The sequence below is a fragment of the Podarcis gaigeae genome (assembly GCF_964106915.1).
Source record: "Podarcis gaigeae genome assembly, chromosome: 1".
Classification (NCBI taxonomy): Eukaryota; Metazoa; Chordata; class Lepidosauria; order Squamata; family Lacertidae; genus Podarcis; species Podarcis gaigeae.
In genome coordinates, this window is record NC_139678.1 from 60042104 (window position 1) to 60067719 (window position 25616).

Consider the following 25616-nt stretch of genomic DNA (forward strand, 5'->3'; position numbering starts at 1 on the left):
GGTTAGGATTATGTGGTCTGGTTTGTTTGTTCTCTGCAGACTGAGGTCTGCTAGCTGTGATCAGATTGTGCTGCCCACATGAGGGTAACAGAGTTACTGTATCTGATCTGAAGGCTTTGCACAACCTTGTCTGCCTCTTGAAAGCCAGGCGTGTCGAAACTCTTCCGCAGCCGACCTAGTCCTGGGGAAATGGCTCGGTCTCATTCTCCCCCAGCATTTCAGAGGTTAATTTCACAGAGGGATCAGATTACTTTCTAGGGCCGTTTATAGTGTTCACCTTCTAGCTAGCTTGCTTCTTTCCCAGCCTCGTGCGGAGCCGCTGTGTGTGCTGTTGAGAGAAGCAGCCTTGTTTTCTCCTGTGTGTCACCGGGCATCCCAAGATCGTAAACTCTTTTTTTTTTTTACCCCTTCCTGCTGGAGTGTTTTGATGGCAGCCAAATGAAGGTGTCAACCTGTAAAATAAATCTGGCCCCTTTCTCTAGAGTTCTTCATGGGCAGCAAAGTGGAGAAATGCTTTGGCCTAGGGACCTGGCAAGGTAGGAATATTCTTCTTCTTTTTTGCACTTCGAATAAGGATGTGGTGGCTAAAGGGAGAGTAGCAAAGGAGGAATGTTGAGATTTTTATTTGAGTAGGTGACTGAATCTTTGCAGCACTGGCGTAAGAATTCTCCTTGCTGAAATGCCGTAAGCTACGGCACCGAATTGAAGTTGGAACAATGAATGAAAATCTGACTTTTATTACTTTGATTTTCAATGTAATAAACACATTTTAGGGGGTGGATGTGTGCAGTTGACAGATGGCAACCTTGGGGTCCTTAGGAAGAATGGCAGTATATAAATGAAAAAAATAATCTAAATACACAATTAAAATTGCTCTCTACTGTGGAAGTAGAGAGTGAGAATGTTTTTTTAAAAATGCTTTTCTTGTGCAACTTACTACAATTATATTCACTTATTAGTCAAAACATCTAACAATAAGGATATTTGGAACGTAGTCAGGTTTTTAAAACATCCCCCCCTATGTATGTGTGTGTAACAACAGAGTTATTGTTCAATGACTGTAAATTGGGACTAGTTTCAAACCCACATTGCTGTGTGTAGCAAGTATTGCGTACAAAAACGGGAACAGTAACTATCTCAGAGGGATTGTTGTGATGGCAAACACAGCAAAGACTTCTCAAGTCAAAGAATAATGTTCCAGCAATTCCAGACTTCTTTTGCTTGATGTTCCAAGTGCTTTCCCTTCCCTATCCTGCAGGTGGAGACTTTGAAGTCTCTCTGCCCATGCTCCTGTTCCATGGGATAAAAACCTGCGGTCCCCTCTACAGCTTTGTCTACCTGGCTGAAATCTGCTCAGATTCTCCAGTTTCCCATAGTAAATACAACCACATTGTGTCCCAGTTGCTTGAAACTGGACTTGTGATGATTTTAGGCTGCTAGGCACATCAGTCTTGTATCCATACTGGTATCCCCTCTATGAGGACAGGCCACCAGGAAAGCCTGACATTGTAAAATTAGCAATGTACCTTATTCCTGTATGTAAATCTAGATGGAAATGTGCCCTAGTGGAGACTGGCTATTGTGGCATGTTTGTTTGTTACATTTCTATTCTCCCTTTCCTCCCAAAGAAGCCAGGGAGGCAGACCACAAAACATTCTGAAAAGCTTTTAAAATTGTTGTATACTTGGAATCCCCAAGTATGTTTTATTCTTGCTTGCTTTTATTTGCTTGTGAAACACCTTGGCATTCTCAAAATAAAAGGCAGTATCTAAATTCTTTTATTAAAAATTGTGGTAATGATGATGACACCTCACAAAATGGGTATCCTGTTGTTAGGCGGCTTTCTGCTGGACTCTGTGCCTGACTTGTACCCAATCTACAGGTGAAGCACATTGCCTTTTGTTTTGCTTGTTGCTGTTTTGAGTGCAAGAGTCGAGTTACCTTTCAGTGGGAGCAGGTCTGGTAAATTTGATGGAAGAAAGACACCATCCCAACATATGATAGACCAGTTAAACTGCATTGTTTCATTCATAGTAGACTCTTGGCCACGTAAGCAAACTTGAGCTAAACCAGACTCAGATGAATATATAAACTAGTATAAGTTTTCAGGTGGTCAGAAAACAACCTACAGGTGCCACATTATACCCACTCCACATTTGTAAGAACTCAATTGTTTACTGTGGCAGCAGCTGCACACTGGAACTCCCTGCCTATTGAGATCAAGCAAGCACCTTCACTGTACTCCTTTTGCTAAAATCATTTGTGTTTAGACAAGCCTACCCAGATGTTTAGAAAGTTGAGGTAATTTTAATCCATTTTTGTATTTAAACTTTTGTACATCTTTAAAGTATTATTGTGGTTTCCCCACCCCCCTTGATTTCCTTCTTTTGCCGCTTTGAGGTTTTTTACAATCAAGTGGTATAGAAATGTTATTAAATGAATAAATAACCTGGGTGGCCCAGCCGGTGGTGGACAACGTGAGCAGCCATGCTACAAAAATCTGGAGCAGTGTCCCCTACCTGTTTGTTCCCTTTCTCATCTTGATGTAACTCTTACCTTGCTTGATGGACAGTCACTGAGTTTCTGCATACTGTTTCAGGGTATACTCAGATAGGCCTAACTGACTGAGACCAATTTGATCGCAATGTATGGGATTTGGATCCCAGCTGCTGCCCACTAGCAGCTTCATAATGACTCCTGGCTCTCACTCTGTCACAGCTGCGACACTTCAGTCTTCCATATAAATTATGTGTGTATTTGGTGTTGGTCTCTATGTGGCTGTTAACAAACTGGGTGGTACTGTATAATGCAGGTTCAGTGCATTTTAAAAGAAAACTCTGCAATAAGTGCAAGAGGCAGTGGCAGGCATCTGCTGTGTACTGGCTACACATCTAGGAACAGCTGGGTGGGGGAATTGTGCAGCAGTCCCTTTCCCAAACCAAACATTTGCTTCCAAGCAACCCCAGGAGAACGATTTCAGCTGTGTGTTTGCATTGCTTTGGGTGTGCTTGTTATCATGTAGAGAAATGTGTGAGACAGTCACTACTTTGATATAGCCAGCAAAAAGCTCTGAAATCGGGTGGCAGTTGTTAGTTCTTGTACAGTTGTTTTGTTTGGAGATTTTTTTTAAAGAACAACAAGCAACATCAAGACAAAAGAAGAAGTAATGTAATGTAATTATTAGCAGATGATGATGATGCTATGTTTAACATTTTTTTCCTCTTCAAAAGTAGGTAGCCATAAACTTAAGATCCATTGGCAACATGATAGTTTTCTGTATACTTCATCATAATATTGCAGTTTTATAGAATTTAGAATCATAGAGAGTTGGAAGGGATCCCAAGGGCCATCTAGCCCAGCCCCCTGCAATGAGGAATCTCAGCTAAAGCATCCGTGACAGATGGCCATCCAACCTCTGCTTAAATACCTCCAAGGAAAGAGAGTCCACCACCTCTCACGGGAGTCTGTTCCACTGCTGAACAGCTCCAACTGTCATAAAGTTTTTCCAAATGTTTAGTCAGAATCTCCTTTCTTGCAGCTTGAGGCCATTGGAGTCCCACCCACAAGAGCAGGAGAAAACAAGCATGCTCTCCTCCATGTAAAAGTCCTTAAGAATTTTGAAGATAGCTATCATATCTTTTTTCAGTCTCTCTTTTTCCAGGCTAAACATACCCAGCTCCTTCAAGCGCTCCTCATAAGGCTTAGTTTCCAGACCCTTGATCATCTTGGTGGCCCTCCTGCACACGTTCCAGCTTGTCAACAGCTTTCTGAAATTGTGGTGCCCAGATTTGGACACAGTATTCCAAGTGCGGTCTAAGGCAAAATAGAGTGGTACTATTATTTCCCTTGATCTGGACACTATACTTCTATTGATGCAGCCTAGAATAGCATTAGCCTTTTTTTTTTTTTTTTTTTTTTTTTTGCTGCTGCATCACATTTTTTACTCATGTTCAGCTTGTGGTCCACCAAGACCCCTAGATTCTTTTCACATGTACTGCTGGTAAGCCAGGTGTCTCCCATCTTATATTTGTGCATCTGGTTCTTCCTGACTAAGTGCAGACCCTTACATTTGTCCCTATTGAAGTTCATTTTGTTAGCTTGTGCCCAGTTCTCCAATGTGTTAATGTCATTTTGAATTCTGCTTGTCTTCTGCAGCATTAGCTACCCGCTCCCCCAGTTTGGTGTCACTTGCAAATTTGATGAGCATCCCCTCAATTCCTTTATCCAAGTCATTTGTAAAGATGTTAAACAACAATGGACCGAGGACAGAACCCTGCAGCATCCCACTTGTCACTTTTTCCAGGATGACGAGGAACCATTAATGAGTACTCTTGGGGTTTGGTCAGTCAACCAGCTACAAATCCACCTAACAGTTATGTCGTTCAACCCACATTTTACCAGCTTCCTCACCAGAATATCATGGCGGACAAGTTTGTAATTCCATCAAAAAAGAGATTGGTCTGGCATGACTTATTTTTGAGAAACTCATGCTGGGTCTTTGTAATCACAGCATCCTTTTCTAAATGCTCACAGACGGACTGTTGAATGATCTGTTCTAGGACCTTTCCTGGTATCAATGTCAAACTCACCTGGGTCTCCCCCCCCCCTTTTGAAGATGGGGACAGCATTTGCCCATCTCCAGTCTGTAGGGACTTCACCTGTTCTCCAAGAATTCTCAAAGATAATTATCAAAGGCTCTGAAATAACATGCACAAGCTCCTTTAGTACCCTTGGATGCAGCTCATCAGGCCCTGAAGATTTGAATGCATTTAAAGTAGCTAGGTATTTCCTTACTACAGTGGTGCCCAGCAAGACGAATGCCTCGCAAGACGAAAAACCCGCAAGACGAAAGGGTTTTCCGTTTTTTGAGGCACTTCGCAAGACGAATTTCCCTATGGGCTTGCTTCGCAAGAAGAAAGCCCATAGGAAAATCTCCGGGGACCTCTTTTAAATGCTGGCGGTGGGGAGCAAAGCCTTCCCCCCCCCTCCGGCCTTCAGAAGAGGTCCAGGAAGGCCGGCGGGGGCCGAAAGGCTTTGCTCCCCACCGCCAGCATTTTAAAAGCAGTCCGGGATAGCAGGGAAGCGCTTCCCGCTATCCTGGACGGCTTTTGAAGGCAGGCGGGGGGAGCAAAGACTTTTGCTCCCCCGCCGGCCTTCAGAAGAGGTCCAGGACCTCTTCTGAAGGCTGGCAGGGGGTGAAAGTCTTTGCTCCCCCCTGCCTGCCTTCCCGGGAGAGTGGAGAAACGCAGCGTGTTTCTCCGCTGTCCCGGACAGCTTTAAGAAGTAATTGTTAAGAAGTAATTGTGCACTTGAGCCCAGAGTTACAAATGATGCCTTAAGGCAAATCTGGTACCCTTTCTCTGTGTGGGGGGAAGAACTGACTATGGAAATAAGATATTAAAGGTCTGCTATGAGGAGAAGCATCATTGGAGGCTTGGTGGAATGGAAATAGGGTATAGCCTGATAAAACACTTCACTATGCCATTTATTTTAAGCAGACAATTGAGGATGTCATCCTTTGTCTCCTAGGAGGCTGTGGGCCAGTGTATAAATTAATAAGTTTTGTGTGCTCTTTTACTTAGTTATTTTATTTTAATGTTGGAGTCATCATTCATGACACATTCGAAGCATAGGGCTGGTTCGAGATGGTCTGTTCCATGGATGGAAAGTCCTCTTCCATTTACACAGAGATCCAGGAGAGGAAGCACATTTGAGAAAGGGAACGGGAATCAATCTTTGCCAAGTCCCCTTTCAGCCCGTATGCACTGCCTCTCAGCAACCACCTCAGGGTAGAGTGGGAACTGCAAACATGGATATACGTGTGTGTGTGTGTGTGTGTACACACCACTTAATTCTAAAAATATAAGCATGTTGCATATCATATGATAAACTAAAATAGCAATAAAACCAGACCTTTAAAACAGTAGGCATAATACATCTATCACAATAATTGACAATACATATATTAACTAAAAAATAAGTGACTAAAAGCCACCACTGCAGTGATTTTGCATGGCAAAAATGAACATGAGAACTGGACCTCATATAAGGGGGAGGGAGGTGATTTTGGGAAGAGAAAATCTAAAAAGGCCAGGCCACTGAAAAGAATGTGCAGTCCCCTGCTGTATATAGTATAAAATGGGAGCAGTCTTGGCAGTAATAAACTGAGCTATTTATGTCCCATACTTCTGTACAACTTTAAAATTGTTCAGTCTGTAGCAGCAAGACTTTCAGTTGACTGTGATGCTCAGCACTTTCTGCCCTGAGATATAGGAATACACCAGATGTACATAGTCTTGAACCAGCTGAATCGTAAGCACTTTTAAATCTCAACAGTTTTGGTGAGACCCTTTGTCATAAGAGAATCAGCAGTGAATCTTTGATGCTCATTCCAGTCAGGAGACTCACACAAATATTTAGAATTAAAACATGAATTCAACACAGCTACCCATGAGAGTAATATGTCTGAATGAAATCTTTGCATAGTATTCTGATCTCTTTTCTGTAGGTTAGTGTTAATCCTACCTTTGGGTTTGACATTTTACTACTTCCTGATTTATCTCCTGTCCCTTAAGGCATTTCAGAAAGCTTTGTGTTGAATGATTCCCAGAAAACAAGTTCCACTAGTTACGAATTATTCTCCAAGCATAAGTGCAAGCTGAAGGGAAAAAGCTTATCCTATTACACTGAGTTTTCATTTTCAATTTGAGAAATATCCCAATCTCTCTAAAAATGCACTTCTAATATTCTCTACTGTGATCTTTGGATAGTGGAGTTTATAACTTAAATCAGCTGATAGTAATGTTGGTGGCTAACAGCATAGTGAAGATTGAAAAGAGCAGAAGAGAGAGGAGGGGCAGTGTATTTAAGAACCAATAAATGAGCTGTGATAAGGGAGACAGAGAGACTGTTTCTCCTCAGCATTTTCAGTTCTTGAGCAATGCCTTCGCCTAAAAAAAAAAATCTTATCATTGCCAAATCTTCTTTTAACATGTATTTTAATTTCTTTGAAGCATTCTGTTATGCTGGTAGTTGCTTAGTGAATTCTTAATCAAATCTGTACACTGTTGGTCTTGGAATAATATCAGTATTAGATTTTAGTAGCAAAAAAGATTACACAATTCAGTACAGAAGCATCCTTAACCCAGCTGAAACTAACTTTAGGCTGATGCTGCATGTGAAAACTCGTGCCACAATCAACTGAAGTATCTTTTTCATCACATGCTTAGGAAGACTGAGAAAGCAGTAGGTATGAAAGTATTTAGACTGAAAACCATATGGATGTTGCAGACTCTGAATGCAACATTCTCTCCACCCGCCCCTCCCAGTGTGTACCTCTGCATACCTGATAGTGTGTATAGGAGAGGAACTGGTGCTGACTCACATGTCAGCAAGATGAGAATGGGCAGAGCTGTCTGAATGGGCCAGGGACAACTGAAACAGCAGAGCCACTGTATGCAACCCCCCCCCCCAGCTACTGTCAATCAGGAAAGAAAAGGGTGCATGTGCCCATTTTTGTTGCATCAAATCAAGGGTTGTTGCAGATTAGGAACCGACGATTGGGTCCCTTGGGGGAATCCTACCCCAACACTGCCCCAAAATGACTCACTTTGGGGTTTCTTGCTATATTCTGCCAGTGGGAAGGCTGCTTACGGCTAGCTTGGGCAGAGGTTGTACCTACACTGCAGCAAATCCCCAACCCCCCTGCTAACTGAGAGAAGCCCCTCACCCTTTTTTGAACACCCTTGTGGAGTGTTCCCTCAGCGTCCTCTCTTCTCCTCTCTCCTTGGGAGTGCTCTGGCCAGCCACAGCTGCCTCCCCTGGTCTCTGAGCTGCCCCCCTGCCCCAAAGAGAGGTGCCCCCTCCCACTGCCCCACAGGGGCCTGGGAAGCACCCCCTGGCCAGCACCAGAGACGCCATTCGCCTGGGGAGCTTGTAGCCAGGGCTGCGGCTACATTCATTCTGTGCAACTGTTTTGGAGCTGAAATCATGCCATCATTTATTCTTCAGACTGAAGATTCAACATTTTGATATAAGCCCCATGCAGTCATTGTTATCGTTCCTAGAATTCCTCGTGCCGTGATGTCAGCATCTGATGGGTGTCCCAAAGAAAAACAATGGAAACAGCTATTCTCACTTTGTTTTATAGTACAGTTTAAGACGCTTTGCGGTTTGTCTTTTCTCAGAAGAATTTCTCTTTTAGGCTGTGATGTCTTGTATCTGTCATTGAACAAATTAATAGCTAATGTTTTAGGAAGAATCACCAAGTTTCCAGTTGAAATGTTGCATGCTGCCCATGTAGTGTAAAATAGCCTTCTTTTGGTACTAATGGGAGAGTTCCATATTAAACTTGGACTATTAATATCTGACTTAGTTGGTGATACACGTGTAAATATGTTACACCTTTCTCCAGGTCAGTAAACATCCAAAAAGCACCTGTATATTGCTCTTACTCCTCTTGCTTGAAATAGAAGAGACATGGAGGATTTCTGTTTGTGGGAGACAAAATACACCTTCATGTTTCCAGTAGACAAGCCATGCAAACAAACAAAAGGTAGTAATTATGCATCCTGGTAAAATGATGATGGACTGTACCATATTAAACTTACCTTTTTTCAGTTGTGTGTACACATGTGGTTTTGGTATTTGCAGAGCTTTGGATAGTTTGTCTGTTGGGAATCAGGTTTGTTTCTTCCACCAACTGGTATTTAAAAGGATCCGATTTGTTATATTCCTTTTCTGAAGAGGCTGGATTCCTGTGGTTGGCTGCAGTGAGCATGCAAAATCTAGCAAAGTTTGTAAACAGAAAATTCGGCATGGGAGGAATATGATAGTATGAGCAGAATACAGTGGTGCACTTGCCAACACTACACAAGAACCTTTAACCGAGGTCAGATTTTCAGTTGAGCGTTACTTCTGAGCATGTCACCAAAAATATGCAATTTGCATATGGTACTTTTTTATGGCAAATGCGATGGACTTCAACCATTGCGTATGCGACATTGCCCTATGTATAGCCAATGAAGAGCTACTCTTTGCTGTAAATTGAAACTTGGGAAAAGTAAAAGCTAATGGCTCAGAGCCTCAGAGAAGCTACCACCTCTACAGATTTAAGTTTTCTGGTTGTAGTGTTTACAGTGTTGAGTTTGACTGGGGAATCCTACTTTCAAAACCTCAGTGACTGGATAGCTTTTGGAAATCACAGTTTTTCAGGTACACCTAATTTACAGGATTTCAGTGACGATAAATGACTCAATCTACTATTGAAAGAAGTATGGGCTTGAGACTTGATTAATACACAAATGTAAAGAATCAGTTATGATGTTGGAGACCCAAATAATTCTAAGTGTCTTAGAGGTAAGGCAGCCAGAAGACTAACTTGGCTAAAGGCTTCTGGTTAACGATGTACAAGCCAGTGATAGTGCTTTTAACCTTTAATTGCTATACTAATCTGCATGTTTAAACATGTCTTTTATCCTTCTGGTAATGTTCTTCCCATTTTTTGTGGCTGCGTGTTGTGTATTAGGAATCTGGCAGTGAAATGTTTGTTAAGGACCAGTTGAGATTGTTTTGGGGGGGCTCCCAAAGTTCACAGGAAACTAGTATTTTGGCTGAAACAGAACAGATTCTTGGTTAATATTTGAGGTCTTAAAGAGTTTTGGTTAAAATTTGGATATTTAGAAAAATCTCCCCTCCCTTCTGGGATTGAGCCTGTGCTATTTGTCAGAATCCTTCATTCTTCACTTGGCACCTGCAATTTTTATTTAATTGTAGGCTGGAGTAGGGAAGATTTGTGTTCTTAAACAAGTTCAGTCCTCTATGAGGACTTACCTCAGTCATCATATGAGGCTTCATTTCTTCTATTTCAAATTGTAATGTCTTACCTGTCTGATTGAATTTCAGCTTTATTTTCAGTTTTAAAATGGCTTTCCACAACAGGAAGGAAAATGACTATGTCTCTCAGCACTCAAATAATTTTCCAGCATTGAAAGTAGATTTCATTTGATTGATCAAGTGACTAAAAGGAAATAAGATAGGGTCTCAAGTTATGGCTGAGTGGACTTTTGTTGGCATCAGAAGTTATTGATTGCCCCAGCTAAATTACAAAGATCTTATCATTGTTCACGGAGCATAGAGTGCTGTAATTAGGAGGGCTGTTACATTTCCCTTCCTTTCCATTTGCGTTTGAATGCAACCACTGAGAAACTGAAGCAAGGGCAACATTTTAAAACAATATGTGTAATGAAGTGGTTTAAAATTGGTATAAAGCTACATTCTGGAGTTGGTTTCTACAGAGGAGAAGAGTGCTTGCGTGCATTCTTAGATCTATCAAACATTTTGCTGTCCATAATTTTCATGAGCTTGCTCTTCTATTGGTTAGATTATATTCTGTTTGCAGTTCATTAGGAAGACTATGTTTGCTGGAAGGAAAGGAATATTAATGGTGTAATAACACAGAAATATTATGAAGCAACTACTGTGTACTATGTTTATACCTTTCTCCAGTTCTGCAGCAGCTAATATGTTAATTGGCTGCTATCTAAGTAAAAAGTAAAGAACACTGCCAGTTCTTTCACCATGATTAAGGATGGGAACCATGGAAGTAGAGTCCTTTTCCTCCAGTCTTTTCCCCCTTTGCATGCAGAATTCACTGATGGTTTTAACTATGGTTAGTTGTTAAGCTCTCTCCCTCTCCAAATTGTGTGTCTGTGTCAGAAGATAGTGATCCTATTATTTATTGCTGACTGACACAGTTTAGCTCAGTGCAAGGTTAATAACAAAAATAAACACGATTGAGGCTAATCAGGGGCCCAGTTTTTGCGTTCACTGTGAACCAGAACTGAAATAACATGTTGGAAGAGTGGCTAAAGCAAACTGGAAGGTAGGGGGGCATTTTTCTGAGAGCAATGAGGAGTCTGCAAGACAGCAGCTCACGCCCCATTTCAAAGCTATGATTTGGAGATAAAAGATACAGTATCAGAACCAGACCTTAGTCTGGAACAACCTCCATTGAAATTGGTGAAACTTAATCCCGGGGGATGTGTGCCTATCCCAGCTGTCCTTTACGCAATATGTCCCAAAACATATTGCAAACAGCTGGGCCACTGCCTAATAATTCTCTAGGGCCTTTTCTGACCTTTAAAAATATTATATTCCTGTTTACAAATCTCTCCACTAGTAGTTCATATTTAAATCAGTTCATGTGTTATCAGTTACAACTTTTGCATATGTGCTTTTATTCTATGTTGCATTCCATGCTCAGAGGATTTAAAAAACACACTATTGCCTCTTGCTTGAAGAGGCAAGTCTTACATAGTAAGTCTTTGTTTTTGCGCATGGTGTAACTTTAGAAACTGAATCCAGCTGGCAGCTCCTGAATGAATTTCTGCTTCATCTCCACCTTCCCCCCGCCAACCCCAACTGAGTTTAGAAGTGATACTGCATATCTAGCTCTTGAGAGGTTGATGAAAGGGCATATCATCCTGTCAGGTACACTTAATAAGAGCACCCGGTGGCTTGCACAGAGAGGCCTTCTGTATGAGATCACATTTGTCTTTGAACCGGTAAAGATTTGCTTCATGTGTTACTCTTTCCAGAAGCTCTTCCTGAGGGCTATATAGGCCGTGGCCTCACACAGAGTCAGGCCATTGGTCCACCTCAGTTGTGTGGTCAGGAGCAAGCCCCTAGCTCTTTGCCCCTTCTGTAACTTGTAACTAGTAATCGTCTGCCTCACAACATTCCCAACAGACAAACCACTGTAAATCACTCTTAAAAATGATAAAATAAGTGGTAGGTAATAGAAATAAGTCTATGCCAGAACATTGTAGAGAAATACCAAGCTCCAAGTGGTTCATTTCACTTTAGCAAAAATCTAGAATGAAGTTCATTGCCCACCTTCCTCCAAATTGCCACCTTTTCTCTCACTTTCTGCGTAAAAATCTGATAGCATGATTTTGTGTTGTGTAAAAGTAAGAAAGCTACAACAGCAATAACGTCAGCGTTCTTTTAAAAAAAGCACTTAGGGAAGTTGCCTGAATTAACATTTGATTCTGTTTGAAGCTGTTTCTAGAGGCCTAAATCAATAATTGCTGTGTGACCCTGAGATGTTTTAAAGCTCCCTTGTGTGTCACCTGGCTTCTTGGTGTAGCTGTGGCTATTGTTTGTTTGAGTTATGAAGTTTTTGTGGCTTTTTTCCTCCCCTCAGCTGGGATGACAGCAGTTCTGTCAGCAGTGGGATCAGTGACACCATAGATAACCTCAGCACCGATGACATTAACACAAGCTCCTCCATCAGCTCCTATGCCAACACACCTGCATCCTCTCGTAAGAATATAGATTCCCAGGTAAGGTTTCCTTTCTATAGCAGACATGTTTTAATAGTGTTGGAGGTATTCACTGCCTCATGAGCCTGTGTATATTGTTGCTTTACCAAAAGAGAATTAAGGACTTATTTCATTTGAAGCTTCTGGATTTCAAGGCTGCCGTCCTAAAGAGTATACCTCATTCCATACAGTGGGATCTGCTTCTAAGAAAACATAGATCGGTTTCCAGATTCTGATGTTTCCTGACTGCTCCTAGAGATCAGAGCAGAGACACGACCAGGCTAGAATAATGAATTGTTGATGTCCCTATATGTTTTGGTGATTGTCATGTGCTTTTTAAAATTGATACACTATTTTATATGTTTGCTTATTTTACATGTTGCCCATGTTGCGCTACAGTAGGTGGCTTTCAGTGGGGCTGCCCTTGAGACTGACCCAGAAACTCCAGTGGGTGCAGAATGCTGCAGCGAGACTCCTTACGGGGTCTTCGCTGCGAGATCACATTCACCCGGTGCTATACCAGCTGCACTGGCTCCCGGTGGAGTACAGGATCAGGTTTAAGGTGCTGGTTTTAACCTTTAAAGCCCTATACGGCCTAGGACCCTCGTACCTACGGGACTGCCTCTCCTGGTATGTCCCACAGAGAAACTTACGGTCTTCAAATAAAAACATCTTGAAGGTCCCAGGCCACAGAGAAGTTAGGCTAGCCTCAACTAGAGCCAGGGCTTTTTCGGCTGTGGCTCCGACCTGGTGGAACATTCTGTCACAAGAGACTAGGGCCCTGCGGGACTTGACATCTTTCCGCAGGGCCAGCAAGACAGAGCTGTTCCGCCAGGCCTTTGGCCAGGGCGCAGCCTGACTCCCTCCCTTGGCAACCTACGCGGAGCTCTGGCCCAATGGTGGCCAGTGGCTTGAATTTAATTAATTTTATAATGAATGATTTTAGAGTGTTGTTGTACTGTACTTTTGTACTGTTTTATTGTTGTTAGCCGCCCTGAGCCCGGCTTCGGCTGGGGAGGGCGGGATATAAATAATTTTTTAAAAATTATTATTATTATTATTATTATTATTATTATTATTATTATTATTTGGTATGCAGATTCTTCCTTTCTCTGAATGATCTTACATTGGTCTGGATGAATGAAAGAATTGCCTTAAACTGTGTGGTCAAGAGAGTATTGATTGTTGACCAAACATATGGGGGGGGCGGAGTAATACTAGACCATTCTGCCTACCTCTGCCCCCCAGACCCATGTGTTATCTACACATATACAACTGAACATGCCAAAGGTCCATATTCAAGATTAGAAACTTTTCTTTTCATGGAGACTTCACTCATACATACCAAGTGTGAAATATACACAGACATCCTTTTCTCACATTGTCACAAACGGAGGTTACATACAAGGCCAACTATTTTTAAATAAAAACACACTTCACCTATTGCAGTCTGTCTCAAGGCAGTGTCCCAGCACTGAGAGTTGAAAGACACAGCAACCTTTGTCTGTGCTGAGGATTGGTGGCTTTTCAGCTTCCATAGAAATGTAACAATTAGGTGCTGAACTTGAAAAAAGAGTAAGACCACACACATCTAACAAATAGTTCTTTTTCTTTCTTTGACACTGAAACTGTATAATCTACTATTAATTAAGGAATAGATTTTTAATTTAGTTCAAATAAAAGTGTAAAGATGATTACACTTTCAGCGGAAATGTAAACCTGTCTACTTAATGAAATGCACTATTATTTTCCAAGGTTGCATGTTGTTACTAGCTATCCAGTCTTTTGGCAGCTTTTCACAAGAAATTTATATTTAATGTCTGTAGGTGGCATTCTAGGAGCTTCCAGTGTTCCTAGCCAACAGATCCAAAAACAGTAAAGAATTTTGCATCAGTATGCAATTTGGAAGTTTTCTGTCCCCAAGATAAGCTGTAAGAATTTGCATTCTCTTTTGCTTTCCAAAGTGGATACAACCTGATTACATCTAAAAGTTCTTTGAAGCATGCAATAATTTAGGGGTTTTCACAAGTCAAAGGCAATTTGTCCATGCTTTCTAACCGTTGCTGTTTCGTAAATATTTCTGTGCAACTATTATTTCACTTCTTTCTTTTCTTTTCTTTTAATTGAAACATGAAAATATTTTAATAGCAGTTTTTAATATAACAGTGCAGTTGCCATGAAGTGTTACTCTTTGTTCTCTTGCCATGAAGTGCATAGCTGTGGCTGCGTTAAAGAGTTTTGCCTCTAGTTGTGCATCAAGAGTTTTCATGTGTGTTTTAAATTGGTGGTACCTAGTTGCCCCCACACCCCAGAAGTATTGATACACGGCAAGTTGAGGAAATGTAACAATAAGAAGAGGAGTCCCAGATGCCAATCAGGGGCTCCCCACAAAATTCCTATGCAGTTCCTCAAGAAAAGCAGCTAGCACAAGCCCAGGCTGTGAAAAAGAGGGCAGGAGGCTCTCTTCCTAGGTGAGGGGTGGGTGGGCCAAACCCATGCCTGCTAAAGGCAGAAGCACCATTGCCCCCACACCCCAAAAGAGGAAACAAGCCACAGCATGTCAGGGCAAGGTCATGTTTATTAAAATACAACAGTTTGAAGACCTGCAGAATAAAAACCAATCCAACGGAGTAAAGGGTTGCTGAAGTAAGCTAAGTTTCTGGAGGGAAGCCTCTCGCCTCACCTCGGGGCATGTGCACCTTCACTCAGTTTGCCGAATTTGTATGATTACACTGTGAGGTTTGGCATCAGTGGGACTGTGGGTTGCATCTAGCATTTTCATTATACAGTGGTACCTTGGGTTAAGTACTTAATTTGTTCCGGAGGTCAGTTCTTAACCTGAAACTGTTCTTAACCTGAAGCACCACTTTAGCTAATGGGGCCTTCTGCTGCTGCCTTGCCGCCGCTGCACGATTTCTGTTCTCATCCTGAAGCAAAGTTCTTAACCTGAGGTACTATTTCCGGGTTAGCGGAGTCTGTAACCTGAAGCATATGTAACCCGAGGTACCACTGTATTTTCAAGAATTGCACTCAACTGAACGAGTCCTTCTGTGAGTGCAGCTTCTCTTCCTTGAATGGAAATGGCTGCTGTTCATTGGGCAAAAGAGGGTCACCTTGAATATTTCCCCTCACCAGTGCACTCAGAACAATTATACACCATGATGTCATGTTTTCAGGTGATACATTACAGGGATGCTCCTCACAGGCTGTTTGGAGGAGTGTAGCTGTTGTGGCAGAATTATTTTTTAAAAATGTTTTATTTAAAAAAGGAAAATAGAAGCCTCTGTCATTCCACCCCTCTGAAAATGTGGCAGTTGCTCTTCTTCCACATCTGAAAATGGCCGAAAATGCCCTCCTACCCATGAAACATGAGCCCAGGTCACCTTTAGTTTGTAAGATCATGCCTCATGTCTGAAGAAAAATGTTGCCTATTTTGCATTTTGAAATGTTTTATTTATGTAAACAGGGCAGGAAATAAAAGGACCCACTCAGCAGGATAAGGAATAAATAGAGTGCCCTAAGACACAGGTTCCCCCAGCGCCTGCAATTTTGGGTTCCCATATGTGTAGCAGGTTCACAGCTTTTTCAGCTATTTTGGCATTTGTGGATGTCAGTCTCCATGTGTGGGATTTGAATTGCAAATCATTTCGGGTGGATGGTGAAGCCGATGAAGCCAGTGCAAGTGAAACAAAAGAGTGCAGATAAAGAATACATCCCAGAACAGGGTCCCTTCCCTTGGTCATCATACGAAGAAAAAATAATAATATTGTACTTGAAGGGTCCTAGCTTGTAGCATACGTTTGGAGGAAAAGGGGAGAAAATTAATTGTGCGGAATAAATAAACCGGGCTTTTAGGAGATTCTAGGTAATCACAAATTTAAATTTAGTCATCAGGTGTGAAGCATTGCCACTTCTGAAAATTTCTCACCTCAGTTGATGATAAAGTTAGAGTGAGGCTGTGGGTGTGCAGGAAGCACACATTTCAGTCTTGCGAAAAGCTGCTTCTTCATACTCCACAGATCACATTGCCAGTAAGGAGATAGGAAAGCAGAACAAAGGAAGAAGCTCACAACACAGATTTGAAGTGGGTTCCTGTCTTGCAGTAAAAGATATTGTGAGGAAGCTCAGGATGAATCAGTTGATTTCTCACCTTTATAAATCTTATTTTTATGTCTTTTATTTAGTGACTTTTTTGCTTAAATGCATTAGAAATGAATTTACAGAAAATGTGATTTAGCTTAATTATTGTTTGTATTTAGAATTGATTTTTAAAAAAAATATTGTAAAGGAGACAAAAATAGCTAAGTAAAAAGTCCTTAGTGAGGTCTTTAAATAATTAGTGAAGTTTTCAAGGGTTAGATTTTTGATGCTGGGGGAAGAAAAAGTTTACAAGTTTATGATTTCCTTTTTCTCTTCAGACTGATGCTGAAAAGCATTCCCAAGTGGAGCGGAATTCCTTGTGGTCTGGCGACGAAATCAAGAAATCCGATGGTGGCTCAGACAGTGGTGTGAAGATGGAGCCTGGGTCTAAATGGAGAAGGAATCCCTCTGATGTTTCTGATGAATCTGATAAAAGCAATTCGGGGAGGAAGAACACAGTCATTTCTCAGACGGGTTCCTGGAGACGGGGCATGTCAGCTCAGGTTGGCATTACCACACCAAGGACAAAAACGGCAGCCACTTCAGGAACTTTGAAGACACCTGGAACAGGTGAGGAATGCACAGCCAACAGACAAACAATGCAGGCCAAGAATTTGTGCAGTTAGAAGAAAATTTCCTCTGTCAGGATTTCAACTGCATTTTGATCTATGCTTGTCTTTGATGGAGAACTGTGCAATAAATCTCTGCCCTTGTGTACCAGTGCCAAACTGAAGAGGTCCTGCCAACAATGATGTCGACTCAATAGTGTCTTGTAACTGGGGTGAAATTTGCCTCTTGAATGGATGATGTATGTGCTAAGCAGTAGAACACGTGTGTTTTCTTGAAAGTGTAAATAAATCTGAAGGCACCTTTGAATGCTTAGTTAAGACCAGCTTGTTCTTTTTTAAAATAACAATCTACTTAATTAGAAAATGTGTAAGTTGCATATGCAACCTATCGCCTTGCAAGCATCATATCCAGCTGTGATAACTAATTGTCCCTGCACGTTTCTTAACACTGCATGCCATTCCAAATGAAATATAGCAGGAGAAACTGAGTGTGTAGGCACCTTTAGCCTGGTGTATAGGTACCCTTAATTTTAAAGTAACTTTGAGGTTCTAAACCAGGAGTCGGCAAACTTTTCCGCCGGCGGGCCGGATCGCCCGTGCATGGGAGTGTGCACACCCGTGCAAATGTGTGCCCGCCCACTGCTCTTTCCCCGCGGGCTTTCGGAGCCATGACGAGGGAGGAAGTGGCGTCTGCGGCTTCCTATTGGCTGCAGAAGCTTCCTGCAGCCAATAGGAAGCCGTGGCTGTGTCCTGGAAGTAAGTCCCCACGTGGAGCTAAACTGGCACACCGCGCTGGTTTAGCTCCAAGCGGGAACTGACCGAGCAGGCGGCAAGGGCCGGGGGCCAGTTTAACGACCCCCCGCAGGCCGTAGTTTGCTGACCCCTGTTCTAAACTAAGTGCAAACAAATATTTTCCAACCTCCACTGTGAAACAGCAGCAGCACAAGCCCTCTGTGGCCCACATCACCCAGAATGCCTTGCACTTAGGATGTACCCCCTCTTCAGAGCAAGGGAGAGTGAGAGTACCAGGGCTGCTGGCAAGTCAATATGGACAAAACAACTTTAAACAAGGAGATATGGGGGTGAGGAAAGGAGAGGCGAGGAGAGGAGGGGTGTGGCTGGTGGGGACCACTGTGGTTGATGCACTGCCTTGCCTCATTCTTGCACAACCACCTCCAATTGCCCCAATATTTCATACCCTAGTGCAGGGCTTTTTTTCACCTGGAACTCAGTGGTACTCAGTTCTGGCACCTCTCAGTTGGAGGTATTCATGGTTAATTCCGGCACCTCATTTTCTAGAAAAATAGCACTGCCCTTGGGTAAGTGTGGGGAACCTTTGGACTACCGTTCCTATCATCCCTGGCCATTGGCTGTACTTGCTGGGTCCAATGGGAGTTGTAGTTCAGCAACACCTGAGAGCCAAAGTTTTGCCACATCTGCCCTAAGGATACCATGCTCAATTGGTTTGAATCATTGGACCCACATGCTCAAATTTCACTTTTAAACACAGTAGTTATATTATCCTGTCATTCCTGTGCATAGTGCTATTGATTTCTAGAAATTAAAAAAATTAGAATGCTTCCACATACTCTTGTTTTTCAGGTGTTTTAAGCTTTTTCATCACTTCTTTATACTAATGTGCACAGTGTTTGATACCATGCAATATTTGAACTTACTTTCCTTTTTTCCTAGGAAAAACTGATGATGCCAAGGTATCGGAAAAGGGTAGAATTTCTCCCAAATCCGGACACATTAAACGTTCCCCATCAGATGCAGGACGGAGCAGTGGTGATGAATCAAAGAAACCTTCTGCAAATAACTCTAGAACAGCTGCTGCTAACACAAATGCATTTGGATTTAAAAAACAGAGTGGGTCAGCTGTAGGCATGACCATAATAACAGCTAGTGGGGCAACTATCACTAGTAGATCAGCTACCCTGGGCAAAATCCCCAAGTCATCTGGACTTATGGGAAGGTCAACTGGTCGGAAGACTAGTGTTGATGGCTCACAGAATCAGGATGATGGTTACTTAGCCATTAGTACTCGAAGCAATCTTCAGTACCGGAGTTTACCTAGGCCCAGCAAATCCAGCAGCAGAAGTGGAGCTGGCAATAGATCTAGCACCAGCAGCATAGATTCCAACATAAGTAGCAAGTCAGCAGGCTTGCCTGTTCCTAAAATGAGAGAGCCAGCCAAAGTTGCCCTTGGGAGCTCTCTGCCAGGTTTAGTCAACCAAACGGATAAAGAGAAAGGGATCTCATCGGACAACGAAAGTGTAATCTCTTGTAATTCTGTTAAAATGAACCCAGCATCTCAGCCGGTTTCAAGTGCATCCCAGAGTGCTCACCAGCAAGGAGTCAAGTACCCAGATGTAGCCTCCCCTACCTTGCGCAGGTATGTAGAGCTTGTTCAATTGTGCAGTGCCTGAAAGGAGTTCAGAAGCTTTGGGGGGTTATATTCTGACTTTGACATTCTTTAAACAGAAATGATGATGATGATGATGATGATAATGTATAGACAGCTTCATGGCATAAAGCCATAAAAACAGTGTATAAAGTAAAAACAGAGTGAAACACTGAATGAAATAGTCTCTGGGAACGACTTTAGCCACAATAAATCCTCTGTTACACTGCCATTCTGGATGAAATCCAAAAGATCACCTCTTCTGAAAATGAAATTTTCCTTTCCTTTTGTAAGAAGAATACACGTTTTGCATGCCAGATTTGCTAAAATACCATCATTGCAGACCTGTTCATAGCTAGAAACAGTCATTCTGGTGATCCTAGCCAAGATTGCATATACTTTATATGTGTGCTTGGTGCCCATGTCCTCCCCCTTAACCCCCCCCATGGGCAGAGGGAAATCCTAGAATGACCTTATTTGATCCAGCATTTAGAGACAGAGGTGAACATAGAGGAAAGGGGGAAGCTATCACACTTCATTCAAATCCAAGTCAGCATTAGTATGCTTCACTCATTGGTGCACTGACACCAATTTGCCTATTCTGAGTGCAGGTTATACTCTGTGGATGTCCATCTGCACACAGTATAGATCGGAACGAAATAATCTCTAATGTATCCAGTTAATCTGACAAATAAGGATTTCTCTCAAATGTGTTTGAGCCAAGTAAAATATGAAAAAAAAGTTTAAACTCAAAGATTCTCAGTATGTTTCCTGACTTTCTTTCCTTTTCTTCCCTTCTTCAGACTTTTTGGTGGAAAGCCAAGTAAACAAGCTCCCATCACAACTGCAGAAAGCATGAAAAATTCAGTGGTTATCTCCAACCCACATGCAACCATGAACCAACAGGGGAACCTGGATTCTCCTGGCAGTGGCATACTGAGCAGTGGTGGTAGTAGTCCCCTTTATAGCAAGAATGCAGACATGAACCAGTCTCCATTAGCTTCTAGTCCCAGTTCAGCTCATTCGGCTCCTTCCAACAGCTTAACCTGGGGCACTAATGCCAGTAGTTCTTCTGCTGTTAGCAAGGATGGGATTGGATACCAGTCTGTTAGCAGCCTGCACACCAGTTGTGAATCCATAGATATTTCACTCAGCAGTGGAGGCGGCCTGAGCCACAACTCGTCCAGTGGCTTGATTGCAGCTTCTAAAGATGACTCGCTGACTCCCTTTGTTAGAACCAACAGTGTAAAGACAACATTGTCAGAGAGGTGAGATTTCCCCCCCCCCCCCCGAAGACCTTTGTGTTACATACTGTGGTTTATGTAATTGGTAGCTTAATCATGACATGTTTCACTGTGAATTATTCCCACTGAGTTCAAGTGTCATTCAGGATAACTTATTTTTGTTCAGTTTGACATTCCTATGAGGTAAATAAGAATTGATGGAGAAATTGTTGTGCAAGCATGAATTAATCTAGGGAGTTCAACAGATGGCTGTGATCACTGTGCCTGTCATCCTTTAAAAAATCTCTGTTAACTGTGGGCTCCCAAACATGTATGATGGAAAGTGCCTAGATTTTCAGACGGGTAATAACAAACCACCTCATATATGAACTGGATCATCACAAGTCAGATTTCACCAGTGAGAACTACAGCCATGAATAAGAGGCTTGGCATACACCTTGACATAATGTGGCAACTATGAAGAACATGCTTTATTTCCTGTCAAACCATACTTGAAAAGAGCAGCATGCTTTGTCATGTCCATCCATTCGATGGGCATCCTGTTCTGCCATTTAGATCTCAGCACATTACTTTTCAGTACTGTATTAGGCCAATAAATTAGTGTAGGTTATAATTTCATAGATCAAGGCATAAGAACTCAACATAAAGCATAGTGCCCGAGACATAGGGAGAGATGTGAGTTGGGAAGGATTTAGTTCAAATCTCACCTCAGCCACAAATTTGTTAGATAATCTTAGGCAAGCTATTATCAATCCGCTTCATTCTTCCCTTTTTAACATGTGGACAGCAATACTGGCCTATTGGTAATTAATGAGATAATGAATGTTAAGTACTTTGAAATACTAGGGGCCAAACGACATATGACATTTAATGTGCCATTAAAATAAAAGCAAATTGCAGTATCTGGTTTAAGTAACAAATAATTAACTGGAACAGGACAGACCAGGGAAGCCCTGGGAAGAATCCTTCCTGTGATGCTGGTATTTGATGTGGAGGAAACTATTCCACTAATGCCCATGGAGCTTTCCCCCAAAGCAAATAGCAACTTCAGAAGAGAGATTTTCTTTAGGATTGCAGAAGATGAAAGACTTAAATTCCCTCTTCATATCTACTCTGTTCCCATTAATTATCAATATGGTGTAATTTGTATTTTTAGAAACCTGCACATTAGCTGCAAAGATGCATTTAATGATGTTCTTAACCTCACATGTAGTTTGGCCCTAAGGTTTAGTATCTGCTGTTCCCTTTTGGACATATCCATCACAGTTATGATAACTTAAATAATCCAGTTTAATTTTGTCACCCTATATTTATTTTGATTGCAAAAGTGAGCTATTTTCATTGATCTTACTTACTACCACAATTTTGATCTGATGAGTAAGAGCAAGTTAGAAGGTAGGCTCCAGAAGCTAAACTAAGACAAAATGGATATGTCACTTTTTCTGGTATAATTGATGATAGTTTGAGCTTTTTGTGCTATACTACTGCTGCTGTAGCTATATTACTACATTTACCTTTTCTTGGAAAAGATGTGCTGAGCCTTCTACAGAACGTAGGAATGATACAATTCCTACCCATCTTGGGCTATGGCAGCTGGGGAGGTTTGTTCTAAATAAAAGCATTTTCACCAGAATGCTCTCAGTTATTCTCTGCCCTCCATATCCACCCCAGAAATAGGAATACCCCAGTATTTAGATCTTTCCCAGATCCATTTCAATGGTTGGTTCACCACTCAAAGCAAAACTTGGGTTCTAGTATCTGCAGTTCCTCAGATTGTTTTGGTTTGGAAATGGCACCTATCAACTTGGTTTTATGGTCATGGATCTGCAACGGCATTCCAACTTACCCATTTGTTCAAGATCCTTGTCAGTTTGCATTCCTATGGAAAATGGTGCTCATGCAACCACTGTGTGGATAAGAAACCACAAAATAAAGAAGTTGGAACTGACGTTAAATGTTTCTCCAGTGAAAACCACAGGAGTTGAAAGAAATTTTGAAGCTTATCTAACCCCGTTGTAGAACTTTTTTCCACTTAGAACATTCTAATTTGCTGTGGCATCGTAACATACAAAAGCTCTTTCCCTTTCTTCCTTTTGTGCTAATATTCCTCTCTCTTTTTGTTGTTTTTGTTTTTGTCTTGTTGGACTTTATTCTTCTAGCCCTCTCTCTTCCCCTGCTGCTAGTCCCAAATTCTGCAGAAATACTTTACCCAGGAGGCAGGACAGGTAATGCTGTCTCAGGGCAGTAGAATGCACAAACAGCCGAGAAGGTTCATTTTCACACTTGAGAAGCCAAAAGTGTATTGTGCAAGACTGTGCTCAGTGAAGAGTGTGTGTGTTTCACTGGGATATGTAAACCGTCACTCAAAAGACATGCCAGTGAGAGACCGTTTTACAGCGCTGTGTCCCAGTTTATTCTGGGGAGAGGCATGTGGAAAAGCTGGGGAGTGTAGCAGTTTTTCCAAGAACAAAATGAACAATCTCTTTAAAGTTCCATAATTTTATCTGCCAGCGTAAACTCTCACTAGCATTTCGGCATTCTGGTGGCATGCTGCTTTCCCTCACGTTTCAGGCCGTATCACCTTTTTGTCTTGATCCCTCTATCCCCCACCCTTCCAGCGTGGCTGAAATATATTTTCTGTTACAAGTTGCTCACCCATTTTGGCTTGTGGGGTGGGAGAGGGAGGATTGTAGGGGTATCTGTGTGTCCTTGTAAAAACGAAAGCAAGGAAGCAAGATATGTCAGAAGTGCTGTTGCTGTCATCTGTGCTTTGTTCATCTGACACCAGTAACTGATAGAGAATTAATTCTAACGCTTCTATGTCTCCTGCACGGGTACCATTTCAGATTTCAGTAGGTGGGGAAACCTTTTCAGCTAGATTGAATGTCTTGCCATTGGAGAATCCAATATTATTATTATTAGTTTGTTTAAAGCAGTATATTTTAAAAGCATTTGTTGCAACTGCTTTTTAAATGTCTCATACTGTGGCATTATCAACACACCTGTCACACCTTATTTAAAGCAAATGTGTTTGTGGCTAATGGTGGCCCTTGTGGGAATTTATAACAGTAGCCATTCCTACTGTGTATAGGATGCCAGGAACAATCACATGTGATCTGGACCACAGTAGTACCCTGGTCTCCTGAAAGTGGAAACCCAGATCCCTGTTGGTTGGTCATTTGCCTAGTCGCCATTTTCAGTGGTGTGCATTTGTTAGAGATAGAGACAGAAAACAAGATTGTGGCCATCTGTGTCCTAAATGCATTCATCTGAGGCATGCACACTTCATATTAAAAGCTAGCTTCTTCCAGCCACATTTGTGGAAGAGAAACAGGAAGGTCACTGTGTGATCCCTATCTTCAAATGACCATGAAAAGTCACATAAAAGTAAAATGCTGCTTACATGCAGTTCAGTGGTTTGAGGGTCCAAAGTCTTCATTTTGCATGGTCCCTTGTGCATGTTCTGTATATAACACAACCCACACGTGGTAAGAAGGTTTTTTGCATGTCGGCTTGGCAGGGGCTCTCGTTATCTTTTCCAGTACCATGGTGCAGCTGTTTTAATAGTGAATTCTCCTCTCTTTCAAGCTGATCTTTAATTCTCCTCTTTCGTTCTTTTCTTCTGAAGTTCTTTTCTTTTAACTTTTCTACAGCGACCCTCATCTTGATAGGAACACTTTGCCTAAGAAAGGACTCAGGTATTGGTGTTTCCACATAGCATAAGCAGTTTTCCATGTGGTTTTTGGAGCTTTGCTTTGTGTGTCCCTTGTGGCCGTCAGTAGTGCTGGTGGTGGTGGTGGTCTCAGCTTTTGCAGTACCTGGCTGCAATCTCTTCCTCCTTCTTCCCTCAGCCTCTTTGAAGCAGGTCATTGCCCCCTTTCCTTTACCCTACATGCTTCTTTCCATCTGGTAACATCTCAGCTTGAGCAGGGACTGCAACAGTAGCTGGCTGGCTCTTCGAAAAGCGCATCTCACAAACCATCACTGAGCTTGATTTGCAATAATTTGCAGCTTTTACGACCAAAGTAGTAACTAGTTGATGTTATTCTCACAGTGTAACTTCTGAAATGCAGATCAAGAGGAATTTAGAGGTCATTAAAAATGCACATTTTACAATCCAACAGTTGGAGCTATACTAGTACTTTAAATACAAAAAAGTATCAAACCAATCAGGTGCTCCATAAATGTCTGCTTCCAAAACATATAATACATATGATTTGACATTAAGAGTAATTACATAGAAGAATATGTTTCTTTTGTAAAGAAAGTAGACTTTAAACATGTTTACTAGGTTTACTAGGTTCATTAACTTGAATACAATAAAATGAAAGCACTGAACTCACTCAGTGGAAAGTATCTGGCAAAACAGTTCAATTTCAGACTGTATTATAAATACTTTTTTAGATAACGGAAATGATGGCTTTACATTAGAGCTGCAATTTATTCTGCACTACAAAGACATTGTTCTTTGCAGCAGCTTTGATTGTCACACTGAGCTAGGTGCTAAAAGCATTTTGCTAATTTGTGGGGTGAGGGTGGGGAGAGATTGGTCGGTCTGAATTGTTTTCTGTGCCTGTCAAATGTCTCCAGCTAAATAATGAATGACATCTTTTAAGTTTAAAGTATTTGAATGTCAAAGAGGTAGGTATTTACACTTTTGTTCTTTAGCATATTGTGCTAAACTTTGTGTGTCTGTTTATGGTTCCAATCCCTGAAAGATCTATACACATGAATGACTTATCTTCAGTATCTGAAACCAATACTCAAAATTCAAGGCTGATGGCAGAAAGACAGTGGTGTTGCCAGTACCCTCTTAGAAGTTGTGCATTCTCATTTACTTCAAAGACTAAAAAATAACTGAGGATGTGATGATCACTGTGATCCAGAACCTGCCATGCACAAAATTTATATTTGCATATAAATGGGCTTTACCTGG

The 25616-nt window shown here is 41.7% G+C and overlaps 1 protein-coding gene across 19 annotated transcripts in view; it reads left to right on the forward strand.

The window, feature by feature from the left end:
* NAV2 (neuron navigator 2) overlaps positions 1 to 25616 on the forward strand; it is a 555491-nt gene that overhangs the window by 477633 nt on the left and 52242 nt on the right. For 9 of the 19 annotated variants that reach the window (XM_083748518.1, XM_083748520.1, XM_083748503.1 and 6 more), the window contains 6 exons: positions 12206 to 12344; positions 16742 to 17033; positions 18725 to 19427; positions 20240 to 20704; positions 22840 to 22905; positions 24334 to 24378. In XM_083748518.1, coding sequence (XP_083604644.1) covers positions 12206 to 12344; positions 16742 to 17033; positions 18725 to 19427; positions 20240 to 20704; positions 22840 to 22905; positions 24334 to 24378 — 1710 coding nt within the window. Of the gene's footprint in view, positions 1 to 294; positions 537 to 12205; positions 12345 to 16741; positions 17034 to 18724; positions 19428 to 20239; positions 20705 to 22839; positions 22906 to 24333; positions 24379 to 25616 lie in introns of those variants that run through there. The other 10 variants (XM_083748516.1, XM_083748517.1, XM_083748505.1 and 7 more) reach the window with 3 other exon arrangements.